Raw genomic sequence first — 27,713 nt, forward strand, 5'->3', positions numbered from 1 at the left:
AAGTGGATTAGGGCTGCACAAATCGATACTTAGTAATATTTACACTATATCCATTTCCATCTGAAATGTTAGATATGTAAATATGAAATTCAGTATCTATTTCTGTGGCGACACCACATTAAAAAAAACGCGCCTGGCAACTTTACCTCATGGGTGGTGCGGAAAATAGTTGCACCCTAGTTATAAGTTTGATTATGAAAGTTAATATTTTAATAAATATTTTATTTGATGTATTATGTATATCAATTAAAATGATTTATCAATATAGGTCAATGTATAATTTGTTTGCATCACTAATGATGATTACAAAGCAATATCTAAATGATTTAATAGAAATATATTTAATAAAATAATAAAAATTTTCAAATTAATATATTAGCTTTTAATTTATTACCTCTTTATTTTTACAGAACTTAGAGAAAAATAATTATATTTTTGACAAAAATATTGATAATTAATTTTAAATAATTAGTAACTATGGATGTTGATAATTTACTGTCTTCTCACATTTTATTACTTACAGTCTGTAATCATTATTTAATTCACCTGTTTTTTATTTGCGTCCTTTTGAGAGTAAGATTTTGCTACACTAGTGCGATATAGTAATGAGTCTTGTAGTACATAATTACTTAAAAATATTAAAAGCGTACAATTATTTATTTACATTTTATATAACACAAAACACCAAAATTATATTTATAAGTAATTATTGGCCGTAAACTAGTTCTTATAGCATAGGCATATTAAATATACTTTTTTTGGTTCTTCTTTCAAAGTAAATACTTATAAGTATTTACTTAGGAAGAAAAAACAAAATGTTATATATTTCATGAAATATATCTTATAAAATATATAAAATTTTTGTTGTAACTTTTTAATTTCTGTTGAAAATAAGCATATATAATGTCATTCTCAAAATTTTGATCAAAATTTGATTTCACTTGTCGCTTAGTTATAAATGAAATTGAATTTTACCCTTGTTATTTCCATATAAACTTTGGTTGGACTGCGGACTATCTTAAAGTTATTAAGAGCTAAAACTTTCAAAGACCAAAAAGACAAAGAACAAGTCCGCTGTCCAACCAAAGTTTTTTAGTATGGAAATAGCATGGAAAAAATTTTGAAAATTAAAAAAAAAAAATTAGGTATAACTTAGCGACAAATGAATTAAAAGTGAAAATTCGTGTCATTTTTTGTTGAAAATTCGACGCTCTGCAAAATTTTTGAAAATTTCTTCATGCTATTTCCATATAAAACTTTGATTGAATTGCGCTCAGAGAATTGTTTTTTATCAATTTGGAACCATTCAAGTCCTTGGGAGCAAGGAAATTCGAAAATGTCCATATTAAGGACATATATATATATATATATATATATATATATACATATTCAATTTTTGTGCTGTTATATAATAAACATATTTTAACGGAAATAATTTAAATTTTTTGTTATTGCAGAATGAGTCTCCATGAACGAAGAAATGTTCAAAAACCTAAATTATATAAAGAATTAATAAAAGTATATATAAATAATTAATAAAATAAGTACTGCTACTTACTATGTGAAAATTTTCATTCAACTGTATATTATCAAATAGCATAAACAAATCGAAATATTAAGTTACTGAAAACGATGAAAGTAACATTTGAAACGGATTTACTGCGCATGTGTCCTGCTTCGGAATATAGATTTACAAATTTCGCGAGAGAAAGTCTTGACATCTATTTCATGTGCTTCATGTAGGAGTTTTCACCAAGCAAAATGAATTTTCATTTAATAATAATATCAGTTATTATATTAAGTTTAGTTACTTCTTTACGGGGTAAGTCAATCACTAATAATTCCTGAATGAACATCTAATTTTTCATAATTATTTATTATGGAAACAATATTTTGTGAGACCGTATAATACCATATAAATACCCAAGTCTTTCTTTATATTATAATATTATTGACACATTCGCTTAAAAATCATAAATAAAATCATTGTCTCTGGATAAATAAAATCAAGCTCTCTGGTTTAGGTGCAAACGTCTAATACTCATTAAGATTTAGTAATTTTTTATTAAAGGTGTTTTTTTACTTAAATTACAAAATACAATATAATACAAAGTAAAATAATTGTTGTCAGATAAGGACTTATAAGCTGAGTAAAACTTATTAATTTTGTTTAAAAAGTTTTGTTATAGATAAAGATAGGGGCGGGGCAAATGTAGTTCTATTGATACTTTAATAAATTTATTTCACTTTGATGAAAAGTGGTTTAAAAGATGTTAGCATATTTCTTGTGCATGCTATAATTTAAACATTATTTCTTCAACAATTTTTTTTACATTCATAATAATAGCAATGTCATAACTGATAATTTCGTTGTCAAAATATAATTTATTACGAATTATTAATTAATTAAATAATTAGTATACAAAATTACACCAATTTTATCAATATGTTGTGATTTGAATATATTATTCCTCCACATACCATAATACTAGCATTTTGATAATGCCGTTTTTAAATTATGATTTCTTCCAAATTCATTTAATATTGAATAAATTAATAGCTAATTAACTATATTATCAATTTATAAAGTAGCATAGAAAAAAAACTGAAATCAATTTTTGTTCAATTTCTGATGAATAAAGTTGCTAGAAATACACAATTATCTTTATTTTCATGCGCCGATTGAAATCAATTTTTTTTTATCAAAATTAAATGGACTATATAGATTTGCGTTTCTTAACAATGTATTAATTATTAAATAAAAATATATTTATAATAATGCTTTCTAATTATTTTAAAAGGATTTTTATAATATAGGGATATATTATAATTTATTAATTTTATAATATATAAGTATATATTATAATAATATAATTGTATGATTTTTAACTTTAGAAAAACTAACTAAAACTAAAACTATAAACTTATGTATGTACCTTTAGCCTTTCTACATTTACACTAAAAGAAACAATTACATATTGAAACTAATAATTGTAAATAAATCAACTAGTAATTGGATAATATCTAATATATAATAAGATATTATAATATAATATTTATATATATATATATGTATATATTAGGTGTGGTTCTTAATATGGACATTTTCGAATTTCCTTGCTCCCAAGGGCTCAAATGGTTCCAAATTGATAAACAACAATTCTCTCAAAGTTTTAGCTCTTAATATTGTTTTTTAGATAGTGCGCAATTCAATCAGAGTTTTGTATGGAAATAGCATATTTTTTTCAAAAATTTTAAAAATGTTTTTAGATATAATTTAGCGAACAAATGAATGAATTTTACTCAAAATTTGTCGCTGAGTTATATTTAAATTTTTTTTTAATTCTCAAAAATTTTTAATTTTTCATGCGAAGTTTGATTGAATTGCGCACTATCTAAAAGTTAATATTAATAGCTGAATCTTTCAGAGAATTGTTTTTTATCAGTGTGAAATCATTTGTGCCTTTTGGAGCAAGAAAATTCAAAAATGACAATATTAAGGACCACCCTAATATATATATATATATATATATATATATATATATATATATATATATATTTAATAAGATAAGTTTGATTAATTCTCTAGATAAAATTTATTTTCATTTATTTTTTATTCAAGTTTAAGTACTTTTATTATTTTATTATTTATATTTTTATACTGACTATTTTATTATTTCGCAGGAATTAAGCAATTAGAGGCAAATCCTGACGCAAAAAGACTCTATGATGATTTGCTTAGTAATTACAACCGTTTAATACGACCAGTGAAAAATAATACTGAAACTTTAACTGTATGGCTAGGTTTGAAATTATCACAATTAATTGAAGTCAATCTCAAAAATCAAGTTATGACTACAAACCTTTGGGTTGAGCAGGTAAGAGAAGAAAAATTTATTTAGTAAAATATTTGTCATGTATAAAAATAATATCAGGAGAAAATTACAAAGGTATATAGTACAGTGGATTGCAACCTTTTCGTATCGTGCTCACAATTAAAACATTGTTGCGCGTTCTTTATTTTGCTGATAATATAATTTTATCAATACTCTACTTATATTGTAATTTCAGGCTACAAATTAATAAACTGTACTATGTAAAAATTTACATGAAAATAATTAAATATTTATTCAGTTTTTGTTATTATCTCAACATTTTTGTTTCATTTTCGAAAATTGCATTTTGTAACCTGCTGTTCGCCCCTCTTATAACAGTCCTGCGCTGTCCTAAGGGGGCACGCCTCAAAGGTTGAAAACCACAGCATTTTAGGAAATATTTATTAATATTGTAAGATGTCAGGTATAATGTAATGATTTCTTTTAAATATTGTTAGAAATGGATTGATTACAAACTGAAATGGGATCCAGATGAATATGGTGGCGTTGAAATGTTATACGTGCCATCTGAGCACATATGGCTCCCAGATATAGTTCTTTATAATAATTGGGATGGTAATTATGAGGTAAGTAAAACAAATTTTGAAAACCTTAAATATTTTTTAAATCATTTCATTTGGTATTTAATTTCTTAACAATTTAAAAATTATTAAAAAATTGATTTTTATAAAAAATTCAACTTTTTCCAATAACTGTTCTAAAAAAGTTCCAAATGTTATAACAAACTATGATTAATAGAAATAATAGAAACTACGCTTGTAGCATTTGAAAAAAAAATCATTTGAATCAATAATAAGTGTTTTCAACTGAATCAAATTACAGAATTTGTTCAGAAGAATATTTTGGATGGTAAAAAAAATTGTTTTTTCATTAATATGGCCTCTATCAGCTCCGAGTGAATGTTTTGTCTTTTCAATGATATCATATTTAATTTATCTATAAGTAATCTATATTGGTTAAAAAATCCAATAAAGTATCGGAAAATGTACAAATTATATATTTCGAGAGAAACTCAAAATAAGTTTGCAAATTATATATTGTGTTACAAGTTTTTATAACATATTTTAAATTATTCGTTGCATCAGTCGGATTTAAATTCTGAGATCACCAAAGGCATAGAAATTGTTTTAAAATTCGAATTTTCGAAAGTAAAAAAATACTACTTAATATAATTGGTTTTTATATATTTGAATTTATCCATTACTCCAATAATTTCTTCTTGCTGTGGTTATTAATCTTTTTCAGGACTTCGACATCTTTTAATATAAAAATGCATTAGGTATACAAAATTTTTATATTAATTATTAACTTTAATAGATTCCATATAGACTAAAATAAGACATTTTCAAATTAATGGAAGGCTATGTCAATAAAAGCTTTTACTGATTATCTAAGTAAGTAATCATTTAATCGTTAAATATGCATTTTCCATGCTGATATTACGATATGATGTTATTTATACCAATAAGCAATTAAAATAAACACAATTGAAAGCAAATGAAATTTAAATTGAAATTAAATAAAATAAAAAAACAATGAAATTGTGCATAAATAATCAAAAACGATAAATATGCAATATTAACTATTATTTGTGCATTACTATATAAGTATGTTTTGTTATTATAGGTAACATTGATGACCAAAGCTACTTTAAAGTACACTGGTGAAGTCATATGGAAACCTCCAGCTATATATAAAAGTTCATGTGAAATTAATGTAGAATACTTTCCATTTGATGAACAAACTTGCTTTATGAAATTCGGATCATGGACTTATAATGGAGCACAGGTTAAAATACTATTTAAAGAGTAAACTATTCAATTAATTTTGTTTTCTTAACTCGCACAATCTGTTCAAGAAATGACGTTGCATGCTTCAGAGCTTTAGAAACATGATTCAAATTGGAAAACATTAAAAAATCCTAACCATCTAAAATTTTATTTTACATTTTAAACACTCATTTTTCTGAAATTAAATTTTGTTAGTACAAAGTTTTCATGAATAATTTTACTTTTGTTTATTGTGAAAAATAAATGCAAGGAGTTATTAATTTTTTTATAAGCGCTCTAAAATTGTGTTTTCACATTCCTCACGTTATTCTATTTTTCAAAATTATGTCTAGTTATCACATAGCTTTCATAATTAATTTGATATTTGTCTTATATGAAATAAAAAAAATTATTGTAGTTACGCAACCCGGGGCCTCCATAGCCCGGGTTACAGCTTCAGCACTGGCCCTTTATGTCATAATGAAAAATATTAAATTATTTAGATACTTAATAGTTTTCGCTATAATCTTGATTGGATTTTCGATGTATAAGTTCTTTAGGTTCGATGCCATGAGTTGTAATAGGAATTGTGATAGTTTTGTAAATTGGAACTTTATTATTATTGAAAGATTTAAGTTTAATTTGATAATGCAATGTTATTTAATGTCATTATCTTGCGTTGTGATTATTTTAAGATTTCTAATATAAGTAATTTGCTTACAGTAATTACACTTCACTGCAAAATAAAAAAACTCCAAATTAAGCAAGTAATGCAGCTAATATATATTAGCTGGATTACTTGCAGCAATCACATATGAATTTAACTTTTGCTTTATTTTTCATGTTGATTCTTACGAAAATTGTGGTATAAAATATATTATCATATGATATTTATTTTGCACTACATTTAACAGGTGGATCTGAAGCACATGGATCAAATGCCAGGAAGCAATTTGGTGTTAAAAGGAATAGATCTGAGCGAATTTTATTATTCTGTAGAATGGGACATATTAGAGGTGCCAGCTAGCCGAAATGAAGAATATTATCCCTGTTGTCCAGAGCCATTTTCAGGTATTCATCCATAATGATAAATAATCTACTAATTCTTCAAACTTCCAATTTATCAAGACTAGCATATCCAAACATTAGCTATAAATTATAATTAAATATTATTTTAAGAATTTGGCATGCTGATAGTGATTCGATTGGCAAATTTAAAACTGGTACATATTTATAAATATGTATGTAAATATGTAACTATTTTCAGACATAACTTTCAAAATGACTATGAGGCGTAAAACGCTGTTTTATACAGTGAACTTGATAATTCCATGCGTTGGGATTACATTCCTTACCGTACTCGTATTCTATCTGCCAAGTGATTCAGGAGAAAAGGTAATAACAAAATTATATTGAAACTGATAGTGCATGGCATCGTGCATTAAGGCAAATTGCTGGAACTTTCCGTACCAAAAATTACAATTTTTAAAAAACATTCAATTTTCTTTTAGAACTTCAAAAATTATCGATTTTCGAGATTTTTAGAATTTTAGAAATAAATTGATCTGTTTGAAAATTTTGATTTTTTTATACTTTGAAATATTTTGGAAATTTTGAACTCTTTCTCAAAACAATCGCGATCCGTTAGCTGCGTAGAAACGATATATAGAAGCGCGTGGGCGCCCCATCGCGCTTTATAACGGATGAATATTGGTACAGAACTAATAGAAAAGTAAACAAAATTTGTTCTTATTATTAAAATATCTATAAAATTTTATTCTATATTTATTTTTGTTCGTCAAAATTATTTTTTTTATTGGATCTCCGAAACCGCTAGATCTGCCTTCACAGAAATTTCATCAGTTGTTCATTTTGTCAATACAACTAAAATGTTTTTTGAATCATGCAAATCGGACGCTCTGTTCTCTCAAATCAATTACCATTTTTGGCACATTTTGTCGCCTGCCTTCGAAAGGGCGTGACCTGCTTTACAAAAAACTAATCAACATGTCTTCTTATCGTATTGATAAGTACGATATTGAATGTTTTTTAAATTATTCAAATCGGTTGATCCGAAAATTACGATGACGAAAATTTAAAACCCACACGCACATACATGCATTTTTTCTAAGTTATGCCAAAATGTTCAAAAGACCTTAAAACGTAAAGATATGCAAACAATTTTATTTTTGATTTTTTTTGCGATTACTTTAACTTACTCTACGGGAAGTTAATAATTCTCTCCTATAAGAACTATTATGCAAAGTATGTCCCAGAACTCAAACATATTGATCACAAATGTCATGACAAAAAAGAAAGAAAACAAAATGTTTAGTTTCAAAATCCTGAGCTTATAAGTTAAGGTGACCATATTTTTCAAAGTCAAAGCCGGGTCGGCAATTTTTAGTTATGCTAATTCGGGACGGGGGGTATATAATAACAGCATTTTATTTTATAAGAATTACGGACTTTTAGTAAGAACTTTATTATTCGATTATATGTCATACATATTACATCTATGATATTATATTTTATATTGATCTATATGTTTTTCGCGCTTTTAATTTTGAAAACATTAGCACTTGTTCGTTTGTTTTCATAATTTTTGTTAATTTATCTGTTAATTTTTGAAAAACTGCAACTTTTTGGGACTAAAGATCTGAATCTAGTAAAAATCATGCTTTTAAAATAACCCGGGACATAAGGTGGAAACCCGGGACTGTTCCGGCCAATCCGGGACGTATGGTCACCTTATATAAGTGCATGTTAAAGCTTTGGTGTAGCCGTGACCATTTTTCGGTTATTGCGGTTGATTTTGATTAATTTTGTTCATTTGAACTTTACATAAGTAAGACCAATAAAATGAAGAATTTTGTTGTTGAATCTATAACATTTACTAATACCTTAAATTTTTTTCAGGTGACATTATGTATTTCAATCCTGCTGTCGTTGACTGTGTTTTTCCTGCTATTAGCTGAAATTATTCCCCCAACATCATTAGCCGTACCACTTTTGGGAAAATATTTGCTATTCACCATGATTCTGGTATCGCTCAGCGTTTGGACTACAGTTTGTGTTCTTAATGTACATTTTAGGTAAGAGATTCATAGTAAATGAATCATATAGAAATATTATCAATTTGAAAACTTAGGAACTTGAAATATAAGATAATTTGTCGAAGATGAAATTATGGATATTCAGTAGTTGTTTTGTATTGTTAAAACTAAATGGGGTCTAAAAACATTGTTCAATTGTAATTACAAAATTATAAAGTATACTTATTATTTTTAATATTTAAAAAATTTATAATTCATAAATTAAAATATGAATGAAAAAAATATATTTAAACTTTATACATTTTATATATAATTTGAACAATTTGTCCAATAAATTTGTTCATGGTTCTGCTCAATATGAAAGTCTTAATTTAATCAATTAAATTGTTGCAGATCACCGTCGACGCACAATATGTCTCCATGGGTTCGAAAACTGTTCTTGCATTTTATGCCCAAAATTTTGATGATGCGAAGAACACAATATGTACTGCCTGATTATGATGATAGTTTTCTACCAAATTACACAGAAAACAGGTTGTTATAATTTTTTGTTCAACACTTTCGGGGTTTTAATTGTAATTATTAAGTATATAAAGGATGAATATTCTTTAATATCAGTACATTGTAGTAAGAGTGTTGAATTTAGACTAAATAATAAAACCTATTCACACTTGCCTTCAATAATTGGTTCACCATTTCTATAATATACGAGCAAATGGCGAATAGGCAAGTTTATTCTATCACAATAGAGCTTCTCTGATATGTAGATTATATCAACTTGCGACCATGAGCCGGAAATTAAAAATAAAGTAGGTGTGTAAGCTTCTCTCAAAATATTATCAAATACTCTATTTCTATATGAGTATGTCTATTGTTTCAATATAATAGTAACTAGCTGTAAGTGGAATTCTGTCTTAAGGCAATTGGGGCATCGTGCCTTAAGGCAAATTGCTGGAACTTCCCGTACCAAAAATTATTATTTTTTTAAAAACGATTAACATTTTTGAAAAAAATTTACTTCGAAAAAAATAGATTTTTGAGAAACTATAAATTTAACAAAAAAATACTTTTTTTTGAAAAAAAAAATTTTTTATTCGAAAAAAAAATTTTTTTTTGAGAAAAAAATTTTTTTTTGAAAACAAAAAATTTTTTTGAAAAAAAATGTTCTCTTCATTTTGATATATTTTGAAAATTCTGAACTTTTTTTCAAAGCAATCGCACTGCTTGAACTGCATAGAGACGAAATTTCAAAGCTCGCAGGTGCCGCGCCGCCGTCTAACGCATAAGCATTGGTACGGAACCCACAGAAATGTAAAAAAAAATTATACTTATTGTTAAAATCTCTATAAAATATCTGACAATTTGATGTGCTTATGTCTAATGATCATTTTTAACCGCCGAATGGCATTTTTTTTTACTTTTTTCATTAGATCTCCGAAACCGCTAGACCTGCCTTTATGAAAATTTGATTAATTCTTCATCTTGTCAATACAAGTAAAATGTTTTTTGAATTATTCAAATCGGACGCTCCGTTCTCTTAAAAACGGAGGTAATGTTTTTGGCACTTTTGCCCCGTATCTTCGGAACGGCTAGACTTGCCTTTGCCAAAAACTAATCAGCACGTCTCCTTATCAATACGAATCGATTGTTTTTTGAATTATTCAAATCGGTTGATCCGTGTTCCCGAAATCGTCGACGAAAATTTGTATCCGCACATACATACACACACGTACATACATACATACATACATACAAACATACATACATACATACATACATACATACATACATACACACACACACACACACACACACATACATCCATTTTTTCTAAGGTATGCCAAAATGTTCAGAAACCTCTGAAACGTAAAGATATATAAAAATTTTCATTTTCGATTTTTTTGCGATTACTATAACTTACCCTACGGGAAGTTAATAATAAAAACATAAATTTTAAATATTCAGATTGATATCACATAAATATTTTGAATGAATTTACCAAATTATAATTTTATATATTCAAATGTTAATTAATTTACTATTGTTTAGAGATGGTACGAACGACCCTTTTAATGGAGATTTAAAAGAACCAAGTGTAAATAGTATTGGACAAGCATGCCAACAAATAGATTGCCCAGGAAATGTACCTCATTCTTCAGGTATTATTATTGTAATATTGTATATTTATATAAACTTTGTTCGGTCTTGTTAGAAAACACACATATAAATACATATATATATATATATATATATATATATATATATATACAGGGCCGGATTTAGAAATTTAACGCCCCGGGGCACTGACAAAAATGCCGCCCCATCCCTGAAATTTTACGAACTTTCGAACTTTTTTTTAAAGCAATCGCGCTGCTTCAGCTGCGAGGGGTAAAATATAGAAGCGCGAAAGGGCCGCGTCGCAGTCTAACGGTTAAACAATGTTACAGAACTTATATAATGCAAACAAAATTTATACTTATTATTCTAATATCTTTAAAATATCTGATAATTTAATGTGTTTATGTCTTATGATCACTTTTGTCCGCCAAATGTTTCTTTTTCAATTTTTTTTATTAAACCATCGAAACCATCGAAACCGCTAGACCTGCCCCCCGTAAATTTAAGCAGTTATTTATTCTGTAATTTTTTTTGAATGTTATTGGTCGCTTTTTCCTCAAAAACTGAATTATTATTTTTGGCATTTTGGCCCGTATCTTCAAAACAGTTGGACCTGCCTTGACCAATAACTAATCGCACGTCTCCATATCAATAGGAATGAAATCATTTAAATCGGTTGATCCGTGTTCTCGAAATCGACTTGAATAATTAAAAAATATTAGATTTGTATTGATGGGGAGATTAGCTTTTGGTACAGGCAATTACGAAAAATGGTAATTGAGTTTCGATATTTCTTCTCTGAAATAGCTACGTAGCGCGATTGCTTAGTAAAAAGTTCGTAATTTTCGAAAAATTTCAAAATACAGAAAATGTGTTTTAGAAGTCTTTTTTTTATTTTTCAATAAAATTTAAAGCTCTTTATAAAATGTAATTTTCAGTAAGGGATGTTTCAGTAATTTGTCTTAAAGCAAAATGCCATGAGTCACTAGTTTAATTTTTTTTTTCGACGCTATAAGCTTGGAAGTGCACAAATACGTCATTTTAAAAGATCTCGAGAACTGAAGAACATATTCTTCTTAAACTTTCACCTTGCTTACGGATCTTTATATTAGTCAAATTGCCAAATTTGATAACTTAATAACCAATTTGATAATTTACGTTCGGAGAGGGAGGCTAGGCAAAATAATAAATTTAAGTTAACATTTATTTGAACCCAAATTTTGCATTGCAATCGTATTATGTTTTGTTAATTATATTTCTTGAAATAAAAAATGTTGTCAAAAAAGTTGATTATATTGTATAGAATTTTTTTTCTCAGTATCCAAATTTTGCCGCCCCCCAAAATTTGCCGCCCTGGGCAGTAGCCCCGATTGCCCCTACTGTAAATCCAGCACTGTATATATATATATATATATATATATATATATATATATATCTCATACTATGCAACGTTCGAAATATTTATTAACTTCCCGTAGGGTAAGTTATTGTAATCGTCCAAAAATCTAAATTGAAAAATTTTACAATTCTCGGCGTTTTGAAGGTTTCTGAACATTTTGGCATACCTCAGAAAAAATTGATGTGTGTGTATGTATGTATGGATACAATTTTCCAGTCACGTTTTCGGGCGCACGGATCAACCGATTTGAATGGCTCAAAAAACATTAGATTCCTTTTGATAGGGAGATGTGCTATTAGTTTTCGGCAAAGGCAGGTCCCGCCGTTACGGAGATACGGAGCAAAAAGTGCAGCAAATAGAAATCGAGATTTTGAGAGAACGGAGTATTCGATTTAAATGATCAAAAAGCATTCAATTTGTATTAATTAGGAGAAATTGTGATTAGTTTTTGGCAAAGGCAAGCCCAGCAATTTTGAAGATGCAGAGCTATATGTACAAAAAATTGCAGTTTTTGCAAGAATTATGCATCCGATTTGAATGATTCAACAAACATTTCTGTGACAAAGTGTTCGTGTTGACAAAGCAACTGCTCTTATAAAGAATTCTTTTCTCGATTTAATTTTGTTTCAAAAAAATATATTTTTGTATATCGAAAATAATTCAGATTTTATTTTTAATTCTGACTAAAGTTCTAATATACTTTAAAATATAATAATTTCAACTTTGAAATTCAGTTTATATAATTCTTATAAATATTAGACAATGTTACAGTATTTATTTATAATAATCTATTTGAAAACATTCAATATTCCTCGAACATTTCGTTAATTACCACTCGTTAATTTTATATTTTATTCTACTTTATTATTTTATTTTCACTTTTTTGGGACGGCGTTTGAAGCATTTTTTATTCAGAAAGAAATTTTTATTTATTTTTCTCAAGTAAAAATACTTTACACATACCTTGTTCTTTCAAGAAACTCAACCACTGGGCTATGTTTTTCCTATTTATGTTTGTATTACTGGTAGATAACATGTAAATGTCAGAACCTATTTAAATTTAATGAAATATTTAAACATAAACCTAACCATTTCAACAAGCTCAATCATTTCAGCAGTTACTGATTCTGAAAACACAATTCCAAGAAATTTATCACCTGAAGTTTTGTCGGCTCTTCAAGGAGTTAGATTCATTGCTCAGCATATCAAAGACGCAGACAAAGATAATGAGGTAAGACAAAATAATTATTAAGCATAGGACATAAAATATAATTGATAATTTACTTATTAATTTTATTTCATGTGCAACAATTCATGAATTGTAAGCATTAGGAACTAAAACTCTTTTACGATTTTTTTTAAAGAAACCATTTTACAACTATAAATCATGTTTGATAATAATTTCGTCATTTCATACATTTTCAATGTGCATGATAATTTGGAAAACAAATTGTTTAAGATCTTATTATTTTTGAATCGATGTACATTTGGAGTCTCAAATAGATGAAAATTATTATGATTATAATTAACTTTCTGTAGGGTAGTTATAGTAATGGGCTGAAAATCGAAAACGAAATTTTTTGCAAATCTTTACGTTTCAAAAAATTGATGTGTGTGATAGGTAAATGTGCTGATTAGTTTTTGGCAAAGCCAGGTCCAGCCGTTACGGAGATACGGAGCAAAGAGTGCAAAAAATATAAATCGAGGTTTTGAGATAATTGAGTATCCGATTTGAAGGATTCAAAAAACATTCAGTTTGTAATGATTGGGAGAAATTGTGTTTAGTTTTTGGCAGAGGCAGGCCCAATCATTTTGGAGATACCGAGCTAATTGTGCAAAAAATTACAGTTTTGTGAAGGCTAAGCATTCGATTTGAAATGATTCAAAAAACTTTTTGCTTGTTTTGTCAAGATAATTGCCTTCGGAAAAAAAGATTATTTCAATTTTTTTGTCTTTTTTTTAATATATCGAAAATAATTCAGATTTTAATTTTAATTCTGGCGAAAGTTAAACACGTCCTGCTTTTTTTAGAAAACTTAATATTTGTCCCGATTTCAAGTTGTTTGTCCCAGATTGTTCCGAATTTCCAAAAAGTATGGTTGTAAGTAAATGTAATGATTCGTTATTCTTTACAATTATAACATTCGATAAAATATCATTTTTTTACATTTTTCTCTGTATCTCCGAAAACGCTAGACCTGCCTACCCAAAAATTCAACCAATTCTTCATTTTGTCAATACAAATAAAATGTTTTTTGAATCATTTAAATCGTCCGCTCCGTTACCTCAAAAACTGAATTGCCATTTTTGGCACTTTTTGTCCCGTATCTCCGAAATGGGTGACCCTGTCTTCGCCAAAAACTAATAAACACGTCTTCCCATCAGGAATTGAATGTTTATTGAATCATTCAAATCGGTTGATCCATGCACCCCATGAAATCGTGGACGAAAAATTGTATCCAAACATACATACACACACACGTACACCCATTTTTCCAAAGGTTTGCCAAAATGTTCAGAAACCTTTGAAATGTAAAGATATTAAAAAAATTATTTTGATTTGTTTGCGATTACTTTAACTTACCCACCCATAATGTTTACATATAAGCACGCTTACATGTATGCAACATAAAAATCTTTAACATAAAAAATATTTGCAGATAGTAGAAGACTGGAAATTTGTGTCTATGGTCCTGGATCGTTTCTTTTTGTGGTTATTCACATTGGCATGCTTTGGAGGAACATTTGGAATTATCTTCCAGTCGCCATCATTATACGATACACGGATTCCAGTCACCAATACTGAAGTTGGAACTGGACGAAATCATTTTATGATGCCTCCAGAAATTTTTCAGGCCCCGCCTCGAAATTTATAGATCTCAGGAGATTGTCGATTAAATGGATTCAATTCTTAAACTAGCTGTAAGTGGAATTCTGTCTTAAGGCAATTAGGGCATCGTGCCATTAGGGCAAATTGCTGGAACTTCCCGTACCAAAAATTATTATTTTTTTTTAAAACGATTAACATTTTTGAAAAAAAATTACTTTGAAAAAATAAAATTTTTGAGAAACTATAAATTGGACAAAAAATTAGTTTTTTTTGAAAAAAAAAAAATTTTTTTTTTAAAAAATTTTTTTTTTTTTGAAATTTTTTTTTTTTTTTTATTTTGACATATTGTGGAAGATCTGAACTTTTTTTTCAAAGCAATCGTACTGCTTCAACTACATAGGGACAAAATATAAAGCGCGTAAGCGCCGCGTCGCTGTCTAACGCATAAGCATTGGTACGGAACCGATAGGAATGTTAACAAAATGTATGCTTATTGTTAAAATCATGATCATTTTTGACCGCCAAATGGCTCATTTTTTTACTTTTTCCTCTATATCTCCGAAACCGCTGGACCTACCTTCATGAAAGTTGTATCGATTTTTCATCTTGTCAATACAAATAAAATGTTTTTTGAATTATTAAAATCGGACGCTCCGTTCTCTTAAAAACTGAGTTACCGTTTTCGGAACTTTTTGCCCCGTATCTTCGGAACGGCTTGACCTGCCTTTGCCAAAAACTAATCAGCACGTCTCCTTATCAATACGGATCGAATGTTTTTTGAATTATTCAAATCGGTTGATCCGTGTTCCCGAAATCGTCGACGAAAATTTGTATCCGCACATACATACACACACATACACACACACACACATACATCCATTTTTTCTAAGGTATGCCAAAATGTTCAGAAACCTCTGAAACGTAAAGATATATAAAAATTTTCATTTTCGATTTTTTTGCGATTACTATAACTTGCCCTACGGGAAGTTAATAAGAAGTCACTTTAAATAAACTACATTTTGTTGAAATGGAAAATTGAACGTTTTTCAAACATAGATCGAATATATATATAGAAATATAGTTTTAAAACTATATAACAGAACGATAAAAAATGTAAGAAATTTATAAAATTCATGTTTATTATAAACTGAGAAAATATCGGTAAAAATTGAGCCTTATGTTTAAGAAAAGAACTTTAAGTTCTTAAAAATTTAATAAATAGTGAACAATCATTTTATTGTATGATAAAGAATAAAAACTCATAGGTTTTGTTGATTGGGGAATATTAATATTCTGATTTAGGTATATAAAGTATAATAATATATAAACTTATTATTAAAGAAAATATGATTCGTAAATATAATTATGATCAAATAAAATATTTATTTATTACTCCTTAAGATAATTTAATAATTTTTTTTGAAAGAAAATGAAATGATATATATATATATATATATATATATATATATATATATATATTCAATTCAAATATAGATATTCAAATACTCTTCGAAATATCCATAAATATTTAAAACTTTTATATGAGAAATGTAGTCTAAGAATTATAACATATAGAGATATGAATGAGAAGCTAATTTTTCGTTTTTTTTATTTTTATTTGCACATAGAGGAGTTCTTGATGTTTTTAGTGAGATTATAATAAATGTATTTATAATTCTGTGAAGCCAAAGTATTGAATCAAATATTGAAAACGAATATAAGATAAAGATAGATATTAGAGTTTATAATGTGATGTATGAATCAATATGAAGGTTAAATTATTATAATTTATTTTGAAAATTGTTAAATTTTTTTATCATTATATACTATTCTTAACTTTGAATAAATTACGTTTCTTATGAAAAATGTTTCTATATGTAATTAAAACATAAAAATACCATCGTATTTTTCACCACAAATATCTTCAAATTAGCATTGACATTTGACAAACAATTTGAATTTAAAAAAAACATAAAATTGTATCTATTAAAATGACAATTATTTTACCGTTATAATTTTTTACGTACATTCGATATTACAAAACCACCTTGTTAGGTAGGACACATATTTAAAATTGTAATTTTGCTTTTCTTAAGCGGCTTCTTTGTCTTTTGTTTGTCTAGTGATTCCCAAAGTGGTCCATATGGATCCCCAGGGGTCCATGGCAACTTTCGTGGGGTCCACGGCAGCAAAAACTAAATTTGGGGTCCACAAAATAAAAATAGGAGTCGACGGTATATTTAGAAATAAACCAAAAAGTAAAAAAAACTACATATATTAAGTTTTACATAAGCTGGCTGTTAAAATGTTTAATTTTCGCAAGACTTTCTGTGTTTTTAGAGTCTTAGAATTTGTAGATACTAAATATAACTAAACAGACAATTTAACAAAGTATAACACAAATATCGTTTACTTTTCTCGTACTTTTGATTCTGCAACAAGATACTTTGGCCTGGATCTCTTTTAAAAAATCCAAAATAAATTTTTCTTCTCGTTCAACGCAATTTGAAGCAATTTGTTTTATACTTCCTGCCTCAAAATAATTGAAGAAGGTTTCTGCTTTTTCGAAAGGAAATAGTTACATTTTATTTAATTGGGATTTGTCTTGAAGAAATCTATTTTGTTGTTACCTATTTCCTACTTATTTTTGTGCGTAAAAAGTATTTTTGAAAATTTGTTAAGCGTTTTTTGGCTGCTTTGAATATAACTGCTTAGAATAGAATGACAGCAGTCTCCAAGTAAAGGTCATTTTTCAATAAAATCTTAAAAATAAGAATTTAATGTGTAAAATACTAATCCTAATTTGTAGGTTTCTTGGTTATCTTAATCTTCTTATATATAAAAATGAATCGCAAAATGTGTTGGTAAGCGCATTGCTCAACAACGCCTGGATCAATTTGGCCAATTATTTTTTTAAAATGTTTGTTGAAGTTCAAGGATGGTTTTTACGGCGAAAAAAGTCGAATAATTGCCGGAAAACCCTAGAAAACAGCTCTTTTTTTTCACATACATCTTTACGTTTGAAAGGTTTCTGAATATTTTGACATACTTAGAAAAAATGAATGTATATGTGTGTGTGTGTGTGCGGATACAAATTTTCGTCGACGATTTCAAGAACCGATCAACCGATTTGAATAATTCAAAAAACATTCGATTTGTATTTATAAGGAGACTTGCTGATTAGATTTTGGCGAAGGCAGGTCTAGCCGTTCCGAAGATACGGGGCAAAAAGTGCCAAAAACGGTAACTCAGTTTTTAAGAGAACGGAGCGTCCGATTTTAATAATAAATAAAACATTTTACTTGTATTGATGAGATGAAGAACTGATTATATTTTTGGAAAGGCAGGTCCAGCGATTATGGACTCTTAATAAAAATAAGTTTAAAAAATGTCATTTGGCGGTCAAACATGTTTTTTGGACATATGTACAATAAGTTTTCAGATATTTTATATAGATTTTAATAATGTGTACACATTTTGTATATTTTTTTTTGGGTTCCTTACCAAGATTTTTAATTGCGGTACGGGAAGTTCTAGCAATTTGCTTTAAGGCACGATGTCATGCACCCCATAGATAAATAAGCTTAAGCCATAGACCTTATACAATACAAATTGTATAAGGTCTATGGCTTAAGCACATTTCTTTTATCTATGCATAAGGATATGCACAATGCACACCACTAGTTTTATTTTATTTTCAAGCAATGTGACTTTTCGAAAACACTGTTGGTATCAATGTATTTTGACAACTGTAGAAATACTTGATTGTAGGTTAAAGATTTGTATGTTAAACAAAGAATATGCAAAATAAATGAGATTTATATAGAGAGAATAATTATTATATTTTAATCATTTTCATAAAAAAAAACAGATTTTAATTTCTGATAGGCCACGCCGACCAAACTACTGTCTGCCACTAGTGAGTAAGCCAACTATGCTTATTTATCCTATGTATATGCACGTATTTGTGTATATATATCACTGAATTCAATAAAAAGACTAAGTTAAGGTGAGCCACAGTTATTGTTAAAACAATACTGTTATTTCTATTAAATGTTTCTATTTCTGCAGTATGGGTTTCAAGTGTGTAGTATCTACTTGTGGAAAGTCCCGCAAACATGCACTTTTGCATCGGTTTCCTCTTTATGTAAATGTTAGAGAAGAATGGTTTCGTAGAATTGGTGACCCAAAACTGTTGGCAATGAGCCATAAACAAATTGATGCTAAACGACTCTGCACTGAACATTTTAGTGAAACTTGTAGATTTCCTGGGAGTTGGATGGGGTCAAATTTAAAATAGGATCTTTACCAACGATTAATATGCCTGGTTTCAATGGTGATCCTTTGGCAAAAGAAAATTGCTTGATGGAAGTTTCTTTTAAATACACACGTAATAATGACAAAGGTATTTATAATAATTCACTGAAGAGCAGAATTGGCACTATTACCCATAATGTATGTGTGCACTGAATTAATTATTTAATATATAATTTAAACCAACTAATAGCATATTCAATACTGGAACCATACATTCTGGTTTGATCTGGATATTTCACCTTGTGTCCAGGGTTTTTCTAAAATCAATATTTGCAACTACCCAACAAATATCTGTTGCAAAAACTCTGAAATCGAATTTTTAGACTACCTGGCACAACAGCAAATTTTACTGAACTAATTAATTTCATTGAAAAATTTGGACCTACTGATTTTAATCCTTAAATATTTGTTACTTTAAATCATAAGGACCCCGAAACTTTTCAGTGTATACTTAATACTAAATAATCATAATATTTCAGAGTCCTGTGTAAATCAGAAATCATCTCAACATACAGAATCTATACCCGTACCTGCACCAGCACCTGCACCTATTCCGCTAGCTGAACCGAGCGGTTAGTTTATGTGAAATGAACTGCTGATATTAATTTATCGTTAACATAACTTTTTTCTTATTTAGTTACAGTAGAAGGAGCAAAATCTACTATAGAATTGCCATTGCCCCTTAGATTGACAGGTATTGATCCTCATTATATACAGAGATTTTTTGTTTTTTAGCTTCATATAATTTAAACACATTAATAAATAAATTATTAAACAAATAATTTCAGCTCCAACTACTACAATGTCTTTCGATAAGAGCAAAATTCAATATCGGTGTTCCAAATGCAAATTAACATTTATTCTTAAATCCCAACTTTTGAAACATATACAGCAAATACATATCAACCAAATTAATAGATCTAAAAATAAACTAAAGTATGGCTGCCGAATATGTAGTAAAAAATTTGCATACAGAGAATCAGTGAGATATCACATATTATCAGAACATAAAGAAAATTTGCAGCCGCTATTTAAAACCAGTCAAGATTCCAATGATTCAGTAAATGAAAAACAATCTGAAGGAAAGCAAAATTTTGTTGAGAATGCATGTTTATTGACTTCCTTTGAATCCTCAAGAGTGAGAAATTCAGATTCTAGTTCTTCATCACATAACATACATTTAAAAAAAATAGAAACACGAGAACTACCGAATATAGAAACATTGTATTCAAATATTTCAGGCATATTTCTGAACCAGCAAAAGGTACTTGTGTCAGATCTTATAGAATTATCAGATGCTCTGCAAAATTATGAACTCAGTTCTGATAAAGTAGAAATTGTTTCTAGCAAATTGAAATCTATTATTACATTTGTTAAGACAGGCATTAAGAATAAATAAGTCATAATTACTTTATTGATAAACAATATTTAGAAAATAAATTAAATTATTTTTGTTTTGAATTTTTCCTTATTTAACTTAGTGCCTATTGTTAGATAATTGGATATTGCTATTTTCTTGGTGACTCAAAGCTCTTTGGCTGTTTTGAGTACGCTCGTGTAAAGTTATATTTATTATTGGTCAAAAGTACAGAGTATTTCAGCAATAAATATTATGCAGCAATTAATATTATGTTTTAAATAGTTCATCAATTTGTTTTTATTAAATGTGTGAGTAGCTAGTTATTTGAATCGCATAAAAAAATTATCTGCAAATTATATAAGAAAAGTCTAAGATTTAGCAAATTCTTATGATTCGCACAGAGGACTATAATATTTTCCAAATTATATGAACTATTTGAGTGCTACTTTAGAATTTACTCAACATGTTAATTGTAAACTTTCATGATTAATTAATTTTCATAATTAAATTTAAACTTAAATAAAATTTGGATTCACTTGAATCATTTACATTTCTTAAGATTTTTACCATTTTATCTATTTTTATTAACTTCCTGAAGGAGATTATATATTAACGAAAAAATCCGATTTGCTAATTTATGCTTCTCGAAGTTTTGAGTCGGCATTTCTAAGGAACGGGTGGAGCGATTTAAAATTTCATATTTAAATGAACTTTATTTAAATGATTTAATATTTAAAAGACATTCGATGTAACTCGATAGAAATTAGTTTTTCATACTGATCGCCAAACCGTTCTTTGTACAGAGAAGTGAAAAATGTTCGTCAGTTGTCGCTAAAATCTCGCTACCTCAAGTTTTTGGATGTGGCATTTTATTCACAGAAATTATTGAATAATGAAATAAATAGATTTTTCACGTCTGTGTTACCTAACAAGCAGTTTATTTAGAATTTACTCATGTTAATTGTAACTTTCATGTTAATTAATTTTCATAATTAAATTTAACTGAATTTGGATTCACTTGAATTCATTTACATTTCTTAAGATTATACCATTTATCTATTAACTCCTGAAGAGATTATATTTACGAAAAATCCGATTTGCTAATTTTATGCTTCTCGAAGTTTTGAGTCGGCATTTCTAAGGAACGGGTGGAGCGATTTAAAATTTCATATTTAAATGAACTTTATTTAAATGATTTAATTTTAAAAGACATTCGATGTAACTCGATAAGAATTAGTTTTTCATACTGATCGGCCAAACCGTTTCTTTGTACAGAGAAGTGAAAAATGTTCGTCAGTTGTCGCTAAAATCTCGCTACCTCAAGTTTTTGGATGTGTGCATTTTATTCACAGAAATTATTGAATAATGAAATAAATAGATTTTTCACGTCTGTGTTACCTAACAGTTTTATATAATTTTTCTGGTTGTGTAAGAAATGTTACCATTAATTTAAATAATTATTTAAATTAATATCAAGGACTGAGTACGTACGATATACGTACGTACGTCCATAGTATTTTCTTGTAGCAGCTTCTCCAGCTGCTTAATCGTGCTTAATAGTTTACAAAATAATATGTTAGTTTTCTTTTAAAAAAACGTATTTCAATGAAATTTAACGTGGCGATAAAGTTCGTGCACTAATAGTCGTTAATAATACGAACTATTTACTTATATATGCATGCTTACGAAAATTGGCTGAATTATAAAAATTCATTAAAATCTTGAGAAGGGAAAACTTTATTTTCGAAATAACAGTTAATTCAAAACTAAATTTCAGTTGATTAAGTTAATTATTACACCTATCTCAAAGTTTTTGCAACCTGCATTAAGGCAACTTTCAAGTGTTTGACTTCATATTAATAAACAAACTCCTAAAAGCAATAAGGGTTTGTTTATTATTTAAAGTGACGAAAAATTATTGAAAGTGATCAAATTTACAAAAATTTATAAATAATAAGGGCAAATAAGGGCTTACTTTGCTTATTTATCTATGCAAATCTTTATATCCTTTTCTTTTATCTATGGTTTCCGATCTATTTTTACTTGTTTATTGCTATGCTCACGTACTCTGTCATCTAAATTATGGTCTTTGTTATTATCTGTGATTCTGATTGACAGCAATTGTCAGTGAACGTCATTATCCTAGAAAATATAATACATGTATAATACTATGAGTCATTATTAAGTGCATACATTAAATTCGTCATAATTGACTTTCATTCGGATATTATAGTAACACATTTATGTAGTACACTACAGTAATTTATATACATACACACTTCAAATTATTTCTTATTTAAATTTACATATACTTTGAATCTAAATCGTACAGAATGTTTTCCAGCAGTCCAAACTATACAAAGTTAAAAACGCATTTGAGACTGTCAATAAATAGACTAAAATTAATGGAAAAGAAGAAAACGGAATTAACCCAAAAAGCTAGAAGGGAAATTGCAGATTATTTGCAAACAGGAAAATATGAAAGAGCAAAAATACGTGTTGAGCACATCATACGGTATTTGTTTACAGAATTCTTATTTAAAATTAAGTAATGAACAGTTTCATTATTTTAGAGAGGATTATATGGTCGAAGCCATGGAAGTGGTAGAAATGTACTGTGATCTGGTTTTAGCTAGGTTTGGTCTTGTAACTCAAATGAAAGAGTTAGATTCTGGTCTTGCTGAAGCTGTATCCAGCTTACTGTGGGTTGCACCTCGTATGCAATCTGACATTCAAGAACTCAAAGGTACATTTCATTATTGTATTCTATTTAACTATTTGTGCAATGTCCTAATTGGTTCATTTTTTGATTAGTTATTTCAGATATATTAACTGCTAAGTATGGTAAATGTATGCAGAATCGTGTCGTTCTGACTATAGGGACTGTTGCAGAAAAGCTCAAACACAAGATGATAGTTCAAACTCCACCTAAATTGCTTGTAGAGAAATATTTAATCGAAATTGCAAAAATTTATAATATTGATTATCAGCCTGATCCAGAAATAATGAGGGAAGATAACCGGCCAATAGGTTTGTAGATTAGAAAGCCCTTTATTGAGTTTGTTTTATATGTATATAACCATGACTTATTCACATATTATTTATTGTCAACATAATAATGATATCATCTTTATATTACATCATTATTATCTAGCATTATTTGATATTGTTGATTTAGTTTTTTTTAATATAGGTACTACATAAACATTTATGATTATTCAAATAATTTCAATTCCCATGGTATTTATTTATATAAATGATTGTAGGTATGGATGCCATGCTAATTGACTTATCTGACAAGAATTATTTAGGTGGAAATTCATACCCTCCAGCACCACAAGCAGGATTTATTGGATATCCTCAACCACCACCAGTACCAGCAGTACCTTCTCTTCCATTTAACTATCCAGAGGTAGGATTTTATAGCAAATTTTAATAATCAAAATTCAACTATTTATGATAGAAATAATTGATTTAATCAATGAATATTTTAATACCTTTATATTTTTATTCCTTATTTTGCTTTGCATTTTACGAGATTTTGAACTGGACTTCAAAAAATAATTTTAGCAGCTATAACTAAAATTAAATGTTTATAAATTATATTTCTAAAATGACCGGTAAACTGTGGAAATTAATTAAAATAATCAGTTTTTTTAAAAAGCAGTTCATAATTAAAATTTGAAAAATTGAACATAAAATAATTGTGCAAATTCTTAGTTTTATTTGATTAGTCTTATTATAATTCAAATGAAATATGTAGTTTGGTTTTAACTTCCCATAGATTTCAACTTCCCAGTTACGTATAGTTTTGTAAGGGTAGTAAATATGCAGGCACATTACATACTTTTTATAATAATATTACATAAAGTCTTGTGTAAAAAAGTTGATCTTATTTTATATATGCCATTCTTACTTTATACATCTTACATTTCCAAAATTTGATATTTTTGGAAAAATATCATGATTTTTAAATTTTTTTAATTATCAAATACACTTTTTAAAAATTCTTGAATTTGTTGACTATATTGACTTTTTCTAATTTATGCAAAATTAAATATAAATCAATTTTTGAAATCATTATTTTTCAAATTTGGATTTCATAATATCATATCGCGGTTCGCGTATTTTCGGAATATTTCAGTTCTTGGGCAAACTTCTAACTAATGTCCTGGACATTATAATTATACCCTTTGTTATAATAATTACTGTTGATGCAGTATAACTGGATATGAATATTTGCTCATGATTTTTACATGCATTTTATATGAGGATTGTGAAAATTAATGTTTCAAACTGTAGTCAAGTGTTTTTAATTCACCAATAAATCTTTAAAAGATCTCTATACCAAAAAAAAAAACAATCAATAACCTTATTATTTTTAACTTTGTACAACTTATGTTGTACAATATTTAATAACATTATGATTCAACAATATATATTGATGAATCAAATTTATTAGATGAACAAGAATCCCGATGGAAATATATCCGCATTCAATTACAATATTTCACCCAATCCATCTGTACCAGATCTTAAAGAAACAAAAGACATTAATACCAGCTTTTTGCAGGTAATTATGGTAGACGTAATTAATTATCATTTTATAAGTATTTTATTAAATTCATTTCATATATTAAAATTATTCGACCCTCAGGACGAGATAGGAGCAATGCCTCCAGCTTATGATTCATTATGTTCTGACAACATGCAGGTATAATAAATGAATATTTGTATGATTTAAAATTTTGTAATGTATTTTAAAACTAGAAGCTAACTCATTTTTCAGGATGGTTCAAAGCCTAAACCTCAGCCTAGATCTAAACTACCACCTAATAATGATAATTATCCAGAGCTACCTATTTTGCCTTCAGTGCCTTCTGATATACCCATTCACCATGCAGATTCTAATGAACCAAAAAATCTCGATGATATAGATTTCGATGATTTGAGTAGAAGATTTGAAGAGCTCAAAAAGAAAAAATAAGACATTTAAAACAAGTAACATTAAACTCGCTTTTGATGCTTTTTTTTAAAGTAAATAGTTTTATTATTTATGAACACAGGAGCGCAATATGAATTTACATTTTAATTAACCTTACATGAACAGTTATAATTTCAATTTAAAGTTGTTGAAATGTTAATAGAATTTATTTCTATATGCACGAAAATCCTGGTTCTGAACCTGGTACATTATATTGCTTTTATTCCAAAAAATATGAAGATTTTACTATTTTATCCCTGGTATAAATATAGTCAATCAGAAATTTTAATATAAATAAATAATCTAATACATAAATTCCATTTAAATTAGATTTGTGCAGTTTTTGAAACTTTTCTCAGTATTTCCATTTTTTTAATATTTTCCTCCATGGGAATAATAAGATTAATTTAATATTTAATTAAAGTATCTTTGATCATTATGATTATTATGATATATAATATGATTGTTGTATGTTTATACTATTTTGAATATTTATGTAAATAGTAATACTCATTCAGCTTTTCATTTTTTTATATTATTATTAACCATGTAATGCTGTTAAATGCTGTTAATGAAAAATGAATATATATATAAATGGGTCTAAAACCCAGCCTGATATTTCTAATTTAAAATATCCTGAATCTTTCAAAAATACTAAGAAGATTTTTCAAATTTGGAAAAATTATGAAAATCTCGTCTTCCGATATTCTTCTTGCATAATAGCAGATTGGCTACAGAAGCAGCGATGACTTTTTTGTTTTATCAAGTTCAATCCATCGCCTTGAAGTTGGAGATTCATATTATTAAGCAATGCTTAAAGCCTGTGAGATTGATAGATTATTTTTCGATATGATCAGGTTCCGATGTGATCCATAACAACTCTACCACAGAGTCAAACAGATTGTAAATCGGGTCAGACAATTTCTTTTTTGACTCTCATAATTAGCGGTACGAGCTGATTGAACAATCTCTCATTTAAAGAGTTGTTATGGTGGTAAAGGCTTAAGCAGATCTGACGCTAATACGTTTGGATGACGACTTAGACGAGCTTTGTATCTGGTGCTGTAAAGACTAATTTCTTCTTCTATAGTCGAATTCTGATCTTTGATGTATCAACGAATTGGGAACGTATTTTGGAGCGTTCACGATTTCTTTCAAAATTTTATTTTGGACCTTTGTAGAATAGTTATGTTCGATTTACTGGCCGCACCCCATAGTTGTAGCCGTAGGATCATATTGGTTTAATAATTGTCTTCTATATTAGGAGTTTATTTTCTATGTGACTTGTGATTTCCAGCCCATAACCAATTAAGTTGACTATGTGTTAGTTCACCACCAAAGCGTCTCAAAAAAAGAATCTGCAATGATTTACTACAGAATATAACATAAACATCTATGAAGGCGCTATCGCAGATAGCGATCCTTCTCACGCAGACAAATAATATATAACTGTCACAAATGTAGCTGAATGACTTTGTATAGCTTTCTATGAAAAATAAATCAAAAAAAAAAAAAAGAGTTGTTGTGGATTTATTAACTGCTCTGATGACATGTTGCAATGCTTTGACAAACGTTCACTTACATTCTGGCAACAAGATGCTGCCTCAGCACAAAATGCACAGAAAGAACATTAGGAATTCATTCAAGTATTAATCTTTCTTGACCGATAATGTCTTTCTTAAATATCTAACATGTATACATACTTTTTTCATCTTAAATAAAACCTCACGTAGAAGAAGAACAATGTTTCATCAGTTGGTAAAGTGGAATAATTCAATTGGTGTAAAAGTAGCTAAGACTTCAAATGATTGCACAATGATTCCAGCAATTTGATTTTTTGATTCATTTTTTCTGATTGATTTCAATTTTTCCAGCCATTTCATTCATTTGTCTTTGCACAGAACTATTGCTCAAAGGAATTTTGATATATTATCTGCCGCAAAATATTATTGATATATTATGTGTATTTGAACTATACAATATG

At 28.0% G+C, this 27,713-nt stretch overlaps 3 protein-coding genes and 1 long non-coding RNA gene across 4 annotated transcripts; all 4 read left to right on the forward strand.

Moving 5' to 3' along the window:
- Window positions 1–3,836: 3,836 nt before the first annotated feature.
- Window positions 3,837–15,114, forward strand: LOC113380990 (acetylcholine receptor subunit beta-like 2). Its single transcript, XM_026619998.1, has 10 exons — window positions 3,837–3,878; window positions 4,334–4,462; window positions 5,523–5,684; window positions 6,580–6,736; window positions 6,933–7,060; window positions 8,585–8,760; window positions 9,115–9,255; window positions 10,771–10,880; window positions 13,357–13,469; window positions 14,899–15,114. Exons 1-10 carry the CDS (start codon window positions 3,852–3,854, stop codon window positions 15,112–15,114), a joined length of 1,359 nt encoding a protein of 452 aa, XP_026475783.1. The 5' UTR covers window positions 3,837–3,851.
- A 3,665-nt stretch (window positions 15,115–18,779) lies between these two features.
- On the forward strand, window positions 18,780–19,358 carry LOC113380992. Its single transcript, XR_003367505.1, has 3 exons — window positions 18,780–18,835; window positions 18,957–19,077; window positions 19,140–19,358. It is a non-coding gene; the product is annotated as an uncharacterized LOC113380992 (long non-coding RNA).
- A 12-nt stretch (window positions 19,359–19,370) lies between these two features.
- Window positions 19,371–20,784, forward strand: LOC113380993. The gene is made up of 4 exons (XM_026620000.1): window positions 19,371–19,473; window positions 19,865–19,957; window positions 20,023–20,079; window positions 20,174–20,784. Exons 1-4 carry the CDS (start codon window positions 19,389–19,391, stop codon window positions 20,782–20,784), a joined length of 846 nt encoding a protein of 281 aa, XP_026475785.1. The 5' UTR covers window positions 19,371–19,388.
- A 2,137-nt stretch (window positions 20,785–22,921) lies between these two features.
- LOC113380991 (IST1 homolog) lies at window positions 22,922–25,811 on the forward strand. The gene is made up of 7 exons (XM_026619999.1): window positions 22,922–23,260; window positions 23,319–23,491; window positions 23,560–23,775; window positions 24,012–24,157; window positions 25,208–25,318; window positions 25,403–25,459; window positions 25,535–25,811. Exons 1-7 carry the CDS (start codon window positions 23,079–23,081, stop codon window positions 25,730–25,732), a joined length of 1,083 nt encoding a protein of 360 aa, XP_026475784.1. The 5' UTR covers window positions 22,922–23,078; the 3' UTR covers window positions 25,733–25,811.
- Window positions 25,812–27,713: the final 1,902 nt, after the last annotated feature.

This window comes from Ctenocephalides felis, unplaced genomic scaffold (genome assembly GCF_003426905.1).
Source record: "Ctenocephalides felis isolate EL2017-DRISC unplaced genomic scaffold, ASM342690v1 CF-g0.4_SCAFFOLD_02514, whole genome shotgun sequence".
NCBI lineage: Eukaryota > Metazoa > Arthropoda > Insecta > Siphonaptera > Pulicidae > Ctenocephalides > Ctenocephalides felis.

Excerpts from the sequence above, each read along its gene's own strand:
- LOC113380990 (XM_026619998.1), top strand. The coding sequence starts at position 3,852 with ATGACTACAAACCTTTGGGTTGAGCAG. Across the intron at positions 8,761-9,114 it reads GTTCTTAATGTACATTTTAG|ATCACCGTCGACGCACAATA; the intron begins GTAAGAGATTCA and ends AAATTGTTGCAG. Across the intron at positions 9,256-10,770 it reads CCAAATTACACAGAAAACAG|AGATGGTACGAACGACCCTT; the intron begins GTTGTTATAATT and ends ACTATTGTTTAG.
- LOC113380993 (XM_026620000.1), top strand. The coding sequence starts at position 19,389 with ATGCCTGGTTTCAATGGTGATCCTTTGGCAAAAGAAAATTGCTTGATG. Across the intron at positions 19,474-19,864 it reads CACACGTAATAATGACAAAG|AGTCCTGTGTAAATCAGAAA; the intron begins GTATTTATAATA and ends ATAATATTTCAG. Across the intron at positions 20,080-20,173 it reads ATTGCCCCTTAGATTGACAG|CTCCAACTACTACAATGTCT; the intron begins GTATTGATCCTC and ends AAATAATTTCAG.
- LOC113380991 (XM_026619999.1), top strand. The coding sequence starts at position 23,079 with ATGTTTTCCAGCAGTCCAAACTATACAAAGTTAAAAACGCATTTGAGA. Across the intron at positions 23,261-23,318 it reads CGTGTTGAGCACATCATACG|AGAGGATTATATGGTCGAAG; the intron begins GTATTTGTTTAC and ends TCATTATTTTAG. Across the intron at positions 23,492-23,559 it reads TGACATTCAAGAACTCAAAG|TTATTTCAGATATATTAACT; the intron begins GTACATTTCATT and ends TTTTTTGATTAG.